This window comes from Strix aluco, chromosome 4 (assembly GCF_031877795.1).
Source record: "Strix aluco isolate bStrAlu1 chromosome 4, bStrAlu1.hap1, whole genome shotgun sequence".
Taxonomy (NCBI): Eukaryota; Metazoa; Chordata; class Aves; order Strigiformes; family Strigidae; genus Strix; species Strix aluco.
Window position 1 is genome coordinate 125,692,516 of NC_133934.1, and position 8,847 is coordinate 125,701,362.

The 8,847-nt window shown below is 37.8% G+C and overlaps 1 protein-coding gene and 1 long non-coding RNA gene across 2 annotated transcripts in view; both read left to right on the forward strand.

Annotated features, from left to right (window-relative positions):
* The window catches only part of LOC141922032 (uncharacterized), a 28,190-nt gene extending 22,482 nt beyond the window's left edge, over positions 1–5,708 (forward strand). The window contains exons 2-3 of the long non-coding RNA XR_012622865.1: positions 4,797–4,873; positions 5,660–5,708. This is a non-coding gene — a long non-coding RNA (uncharacterized LOC141922032). The remainder of the gene's footprint in view (positions 1–4,796; positions 4,874–5,659) is intronic.
* AHNAK2 (AHNAK nucleoprotein 2) overlaps positions 5,704–8,847 on the forward strand; it is a 30,385-nt gene continuing 27,241 nt past the window's right edge. Inside the window, exons 1-4 of the mRNA XM_074820992.1 lie at positions 5,704–5,749; positions 6,522–6,578; positions 7,166–7,307; positions 8,075–8,256. Coding sequence (XP_074677093.1) covers positions 7,172–7,307; positions 8,075–8,256 — 318 coding nt within the window. The 5' untranslated portion in view covers positions 5,704–5,749; positions 6,522–6,578; positions 7,166–7,171. The remainder of the gene's footprint in view (positions 5,750–6,521; positions 6,579–7,165; positions 7,308–8,074; positions 8,257–8,847) is intronic.

The window sequence follows — 8,847 nt, forward strand, 5'->3', positions numbered from 1 at the left end:
AGTTTTCACCTGTGGACAGATGTTTACTACAGATCAGGCTTCTGTCTGTTAAGAGAAACTATTTGTTGGAGTGCAGTTAAGATAATTCATACCAGCCAGTACATGGCAAGAAGGAACCTCTTCTGGTGAAGATATTACTTGAGAATGAGCAATATTTAACCTGCTTCTTTGTAAGAAATATGTGCGTTGCAGACGTTGCTACTCTTGGCAGTTTTAGCTGATATACATTAAAATCCCAGGGAAAACAAAACAACAACAGCATTTTAGTTCTCTACGACAAAAAGCAGAACAAAATTAAATAAAATAAAACAAACCAAAGCCACTTTTAGCAGGAAACATAATGCCTAAGAATTTGATGTAAAGAAAAATTATATGCTTAAAGATAAGAGCAGATTACTTAAATTCACTATCTGCATATGCAAACATAACTTCAGTATAAAATCTTGAAAAGCAGAAAGCCCAAGTCTAAGAATTGCAGAGAAAGGATATAATTTGTAATCAAGGAAGCTAGGATGATCAGCAAAAGACGTTATTGTTTCTTTTAACAGCTCCAATATTCTAATTTGCTGGTTTATTTGATTTTAAAGTGTACAGGTTATGGTAATTTTGTATGCCAGTGTCCCAATTAAAGCTAGGCTTCTCTTCGGTTTGTACAATACACTTGAATTCAATGACACTGTCAAACTTGAAATTGATTATAATGTCCCAAATGTGTTTTTGGAGGCTGTTACCCACCGAATGTGAATACCAAAAAAATAACCTGGTTTTATGTTTTTGTGGTTTTACCCAGAACAGTCCAGCTGGGTTGCGAGAATATTTTTTTTTTTTTTAAATTACATTTTAAAAAGCAAATATGCTTTTCAGTCATATGAAATGAAAATATTCCAGCCTATATAACTCCTACTGCCTACTTTCAAAAAATTCCCTTGTTCTGAAGTCAGTTCAGTGCTATTAGAAGTAGTCACTGATGTAAATTCCATCTTGTTTATGAAAACATTTTGAACAAAGCATTTATTGTCCAGGGTTCATAAAAAAAGTTAAAACCTATAAAATGCTGGCATCACTACTATTTGGGGCATGAGAATGACATGCATATAAATCATAGTTTATTGGCACAGTCTTTTATACACAGAAAGAAAGCTTTGCTGAAAATGGAATTCATTGATGTGCTGTAATTCCCCTCTTTTATAGATATGTTTTTAAAGTACTCTGAATCAAGAAAAAAATCTGAAGTAAATCTTACTCTACAGTAGGAATCAGTGGCACAAGAAGTCTTTTATTACATGAGTTAGCTAAGGTAGAGGGGCAGAGTAGGCAGAGTTTGGGGAAATCAGGGTGGATGGAAAGACCGTGGTTTGAAGCTTTGGTAGGGAATGTCATTCGTGTATCTGATGTCCCTCCGTACAATGTCAGCCACATCTCTATTAGTCCTGGGGACAGTAATCTGTTGCTCCATTTTGTAGGAAAGAGTCCTACTATCACCATTTTGGAGAGGTAACCGTTTACTAAAGGCTTTCACAGGAGGATTCTGTCCCTTCCTACCCATCATGAGGTGGGTGAAAGAGGCCTTTTATGCTGACAGGTTTTCCTCTTAACAGCAGGGAATTCTTCTGGTGATATTTTGGCAAACCTTGATCCACAGCCCCTCTAGCAAGGTCAAGCAATCACCTGCCAACACTTGGCCAAGTATGCAAAGCCACCCTTGTGCCTCATACACAAGCTTTGCTTGATCAACGGCTAGTGAAAAATAAGAGACTTCTTTCCTGGTCCAGGCCCAGATGAGGTGTCATCCATGCCAAGTCTGTCTCTCTACATCCACACTGAACAAGAATTGTCAGTATCATCTGTTGCTTTAAAATGGCATCCTGATGGGAAGTAAGTGTTCAGGTCTCACTGAGGGAGGTGATCTAATTCTCTTGGATTTTATGAGTAGCCCAGTCTTAACAACAGGAAGATTTTGAAGGTGTTGGTCACCTAATCATTCTAAGAATCCTTTGTTCAAAACATCTGGTTTTAAAAGCTTCACCTCTGTTAGAACCTATAGGATAGCTGCAGTACCCTAGACTCAAAGAATATGTGCCACTGGATAGTGAAAAATCAGTGGTACAAACTATACAGGACCATTCAAGTCCTGAGAACAGAGCTCCCCATATTTGCATTGCTCCAGTTCTAGACAGCTATAATGTCACTGAAGTTACACCAGAGTAAAACAAGAGAAACAGCAGTGAACCAGCTCAAGAATTCTCCCGGATAATTCTTTCCTTTTTCTTTTCCAGTAGTAAAATTATTGGCAACCACCAGGGATCAATGGTGTAATTAGTCTTGAAGTGCTGCACTGAAGAGCAAACGCACAGGCAATCCAAGGAATATTCTGTTAAGTCATTCTACTGGACTTCAGGACTTTTGGGTGGGATTCTCCCAAGTGAAAAATACAGCAATGCCACAAGGTTAAGTCCTTACTATTTCTTGGAATTTTAGTAACAGCCATAAAATTTGCTCTTGGCACCTGAATGTTTAGAAGCACTAAGCAAATTCAACAATCAAGCCTCAGTCCTGCGGCTCTTTTCCTCATATGATGCTTATTAAAACACATGTGGTGTAAGAGCTTCATGAATGGATTCCAGAATTTTCAAGCAGAAATGCCTAAAATCGAGTTCATAAATTTTTTTAGTAAGGTTATGCTCATTTTCTAATTTTCTTGAGCTTCTGAAAATTGCAATTGCTAGAACTTTTGAAAAAAAATGATCAAGCCAATTTATGAAGGTCTTTAATCTGAATTAGGGTCCAGATTAAGACCATTTTCTAGAATTGTCCATTGTAGGTGTCAGGACTAGTCCTGTGAAGGCTAAAGGAGGCATGGTGTGGCAGCCCTGATGTGTTCTGAGTTGATCCTAGTTCTCTGGAGCGAAAATACCACAGGAGAGCTGATTAAGATGATGTACATATGGCTAATGATGATGCCTTCTATCAAGTGTGGAAACTTGGCCCGTAGACTGACATTGAATATTCCCACTGGAAGCACACTATTTCCATTCGTTTTAACAAAGTGGTCCATCACTGATCACGTGGCATAACTCTTTCAAAACCCTGCCTGTACTAAATAATTTCATCTTAAAAAAAGTCAAGGAGAAAATAAATGTAAGCGACCAGAAAACTGTGAAGAAAGTCCAGCAAAATCACAGCCATTTTAACAAGAGCTTGGCAACTGGTGTATGTTTAGAGTGATTGCATACATGCATGAACTGTGCCAGCTTGTCTGCACATACAGCACGTAATATCCCCATCCAGAAATGTTGTGTTCCAGCCCAAGGATTCTTCATTTAAAATAGGCAATGAGTTGCATAGTTCTGCTTGTGATGGTCTTCTCTAGTGTCTGAGCATATTTTTAAGCCAGAGGATCTGTTTCGGAGAGCCAAAATTATGTATACTAAAGGCAGTTGCAGAACTGGGTGTAAGAGAGCTAGACAGACTGATGGCTTGGCAAAAATGGAGCATGGAGACAGGAGAGAGCCATAGTTATCAGGACCAGGACTTGTGCATGAATTAGAATAGCCTGTGCATCAGGGAATGTGTCATTCAGTCACACTGTCCTCTACTGGCTAAGCCTGGATCTCTGAAAATTATGATCTTTTCATGCTTTTTCATTCTTTAGTGCCCAATTTAAGGCATTTCAACAGAATCATACTTTCAAACAACTCATCTCCTTCACCTCATCTCTTTCTGTCCTCAGTACTTTTAAAAACCAAGAAAGCAGAGGCTTTATTACTATCAAAGCTTCGTGATGTTTACTCTACAGCTTTTGTCTTATGATCTCTGTCAGAAGCAAGGAAGAGTTTCAAGATGGGGAGTTTCAATCAATTTAACATATTGCCAATTAACGAACTTTTTATTACTAATTCTGATATTTAAAAGAAATAAAACCTCTTAGGGAAAAAGCTCCCTTCCGTACACTTCTCCTCCCCTCTTTCTGGTCTCCTATCTCCTCACTGTGGGCTACCTGGGGAGGTGAGGGCTGGTGCAGGAGACAGGGGTCAGCAGATAGTGGCTGCTTTTCTTTTTTCATTCTTTGCTTCATGCTCAGTTGCACCAGGGTTTCTTCCTATGCTAGCTGCTGACCCATCAGAGTCGAGCCTCCTCCTCTCTGCCCTCGCTCAGGCAGCTTTTCTTCCTCCAGCCACTGCTTGAGGTCCTATTTTGCTCCACCATTTCTCCTGCTCTGCCATCTCTCCTCTCTCCTCCTGCTCTGGTGTGGTCTTCTCTGTTTTTCTCCTCCTCCTCTAGTGGTGTTGTCTCTTTTTCTCAGCATTTATTGCTCTTTTTGAAACACGTTCACAGAGGTGCAGAAACTCCTCTGATGGATTCAGCATTGCAGGTGGAGCTGTCTGCAAGCAGCTGCATTTGGCTCAGGGTGGTCTGTGTCCTCCTCCCACAGAGACCACCCCACAGCCACACCTCTGCCAAAACCTTGTCAATTCTACCCAATACACACCTTGAGTCCTCCTTGGTCATAAAAAAAAAAAGATCTGGTCATCTTCTAGTTCTACATTTTCTCCAACCTGGGGATTTTTTCCTTCACAAAAGCCTTTACATTTCTGGATACGAATATTTCTGGTATCTTTGGAAACATTGGCCTGATGAGATCTGAGATAAGGAATCTAAATGAAAGCAGGCCTTTCTACAGCTGGCCCATGCACGTCCCCTGGGTGTGCTGCTCCAGAGGGCTTCAGCTTGCAAGCCGACTGCTCTGTGCCCTGTGTGGCTCCCGCAGACACCAACAACCTGTATGCTGCTTTCAGGTTCTGGACGGCAGCTGAGACCAGCCGAGCCTCCAGGAGATGCTGATGCTGATGCAGATGCAGAAGACGAAGATTCTGTGAGTTTTTTTAGAGTTGGGGTTTTTTGGGGGATGAGGGTTTGGGAGTTACCTTGTTAAAAAGGGATCTTAAATATTTTGTTTATACCTGGATCTTGCTGGCGATTTTTCTTCCTATTAAAGATGTTGTATTCCTGATTGGGATTATCCTGCCAGCTCAAAAGCCAGAATGGTGCTTCAATATAAAATGATCTGTTCTTTGCCATGATTCACCAACATAAGTTTAATACCAAGACTTAGCAAGCTATTACATGGCCTACCGTAACTTTCCTTTAAAGCTGTAGCTGTTTTAGGTTCCCTATTGTTTATCTCCAGAAGGAAGCATGCCAAGTGCTTGTCAGCAGAAATTCCTGCTGGGACTCTTCCATGGTTTTCTTCGTTATAGAGGGCAATAAAGTTTGAAGCTGCAGGATGCAAAGGTTAGGTGTGAAAATAAAGCAGGGGAGGGAATTTTTATTGCCTTTTTCAATTGTTACTAGTTGACATCTCAGTATTTTCAGTCTGTTCAGCCCATAGATGCATACAATACATAAAGAAAACCAAAATCAGAATACCATTGGTTTTGTCTCTCAGGAGTCTGTCACTTGTCTTCTTGAGTAACATACTTAAATGAGAATTGTATTTGTTCTTGACCTTAGGAAAGAGTTATTGATTATTCTACATCCATGATTACTAATGAAAGATTTGTACACAGAAGGAGACTATGACTAAGTAGAAAAACTCCTAAAAAAATGTGTCATTTTAATGGTGGCTGTTCCTTTCCCACCACTCATTTCTTTTCCACAGGTTAATGAAGTAGCAGTAGAAGACATCCGTCCAAGGCCACAAGGATCCTCTCCAGTTTATGAATATTCCATAGAAGAAGAATATTTAAAGGCAAGACACTGAGTTTTCATGCAGGCATGGCTTTACCAAGTTGATTCAAGAGGTTTTAGCTCCTACAAGTATCCGAGAGTCATATGTCATGTAACAGGACGTTGCTGCAGCCATATTGTCTTCCTGCCCCCACCAAAATCAGGGCCATATTCATTGATGGTTTTACACTGTAGGGAACTTGTTGTTGGCCGTGTTCTTGTTTCTTGACAAGAAATGCATTTGACTTCATTCCTTAAAGGACCTAGGGCAGACAGGGTTAAGAAATCACAATGCTTTTCCTATTAGAATATTTAACTGGCTTGCATTTAACTAATACATATTTCAAAACTACCTGTACTTCTTGGTTATTCAAAGTTAAAGATTTAATTAGTACAGTCATGTTAAGATAAGTAGGCAAAAGTTTGAAATTCATTCTGAAGTCAAATAAATGAAAAAAATGTATGTTCACAAAGATAAAAGCATGAGAAATGTGCTACATGGGTAACACACAGAAAAACTCCCAACGTCTTAATCCATTTGGTTTCTGGTGTTCTTTTCATGCAAATTTTGGTACAATGCAGGGAAGCCCTGGCATCTAATTTACTACTGTGAATAATATAGTTAAATCATTCATGGTGTACATTGCACTCACAGATCCCAGTTTTGCTCTGTTGCCATTAAAGTCAGCCTCAGTTCTTAATCTAAACCAGGGATTTTAACTGATGTAGGACTTCTGTTGTACTTTACAACAGCATGACTTCTGAACACTAAAAAATTGCAAATTATTTTTCAGCTTCAAGAAGAAAACAAAAAATATTCTACAGACAAATCAAAACAGAGTGAACCACAGGTCAGTCTAAAAACACTCTAGTTTTAGGCATGTGGCTTGCAAAATAGTAAAGTCTATTACAACACACAGACATGGATGGGTGGGCAGAGGGAAGGACAAATGGGCAAAGAATCACTTTAGACTTGTTTCGACCAGGAACTTCACAAATTGCCTAGTTGTGGCACAGGCATGAACACTTACTTGTCCTATTTGGGGTCCGTCCATAATTCTGTTTTGCCTTCTCTCATTTGAGTACAGTACAGCATTAGCTCTTAGTCTGACTTTTCTGGCCTATTAATTCAGGTGCTTAACATCTTCGCAGAAGATACAATCTTTCAGCCCTAAAAGATTCCATATGCTTCGTGTTTTAAAATTATAAACTATTTTCCCTATGGTCCTGATCCAGCATAACCCTAACACATGTGCTTAATTCTAATTTTTAGCAGAATCAAACCCACATCGAATAGGTACATTCTCTATTTTAGATAATCTTTCTTGAGCTACTGAAAATATACCTGAGGAGACTCAATTTTTTATTGTAGAATAATGTAGAACACTTTGATACAAATGAATAAAAATTATAAATTCACACCTTTTTCTATATCTAGGAAACAATGGAAGTGACCCTGAAAACAGAAGTGGAAGCTGGTGCTAGTGGTTTTAGTGTGATGGGTGGAGGAAATGAAGGAATATTTATTAAAAAAGTACTTAAGGAATCTCCTGCTTCAAAAATATTTAGTCTGAGAGAAGGTACGATCTGATTTTCTGTTTTGGTTTGTTGGGTTTTTTTATATCTTGAAATAATCGGGTATGTAGCTCTGTGTGTGTATAGATACCTAACTGATCGGTCATCTCTTTAGGTAATAGAAATAGTAGATCCCAAACCAACCAATGTTAGGTGTTAGCTTAACCTTCTCATATTAATAATTTCAGAGATCAGTATCTTAAACAATAATGAAATGTGGTTTTTTTATATACCATAAAAAAAAAAAAAGTATAATTTTCACTGGAACAGTGAACAAGATACATAGAAAGTAGTATATACACAACTAAAATGAAAAAAACCCCAGCTCATAACATTCATGAAGAACCTGCCTTTGATTCTTTCACGAAATAGTATGCCACAAAAATACAATAAATAATTATTTAAACAAGAACAAAAGTAAAGGTAAGAAAAACTTTGTTACTGTCAGGGTGGTCAGACACTGAAACAGGTTTTTCAGAGAGGTTGTGGAGTCTCCATCCTTAGAAATCTTCAAAACCTGACAGCACACAGACCACAGCAACCAGCTGTAGCTGACCCTTCCCTGAGCAGGGCAATTGGACTAGATGATCTTCAGAGGTCCTTTCCAGCCTTAACTATTTTGTGATTCTATTATGTGAACATAATTTCATATTTTAAATAAATAGAATAAATAAGATGTGATTATTTTTTTCGGTGGGCATTAATTCAACAGAATTTGAAAAAATGCAAGAAAACACAAGCTAATTAAAATGATGTCTGAATCCACTTGCAGGTGATCAGCTTCTAAGTGCTACAATATTTTTTGATAATATCAAATATGAAGATGCACTCAAGATTCTCCAATATTCCGAGCCATACAGAGTCCAATTCAGCCTGAAAAGAAAAATTGCTGGGAAAGAAGAGCTAGAACATATTCACTCTACAGTCCAGTACAAAAAGGAAAGAATAAGCCAGGTAGATATTTGATTAGTGTACAAAGTTTGTAGTAATGTGCTCTGTGGAAGTAGACCAGAAAATACACACTTGCATCTTCTTAAGACTTAGTCATGAAAAACATTCTCTAGTGAGTCTATTTTTTTGTTAAGCGTCCACCAATAGAACAGGCTCAGATAAGATCTGTAATATTTATATTCCGTATTTTCCAAAATGTAAAATATCAGTAAGTATTTTTCTCAAAAGCTCATCAATGAAATTTTCTCTTTAAAAAATATGTTTAATGACTGATATCTCCATAAACATGGTATGCTTATAGTTCATCATCACATTCAAAATTATTTTTCTCTTCATATACATATATATAAATATTTTATATATGTATTTGTACAGCCATATGTAGAGAGACATATAGAAACCTCTGTTTACTGCAGTGTTTTACAAAGAACATAAACCTTCAGAAATCCACATATTACAGTCAGAATCCATTTGGTTTTTGTAATTTCTACCTGCATTACATACACTATTTTCAGGAATTTTTGATATAGCAAGTAGATACTATGAATTAAAAGCACATTTTCCTATATATTTTATAGTATGTATTTTGTTCAG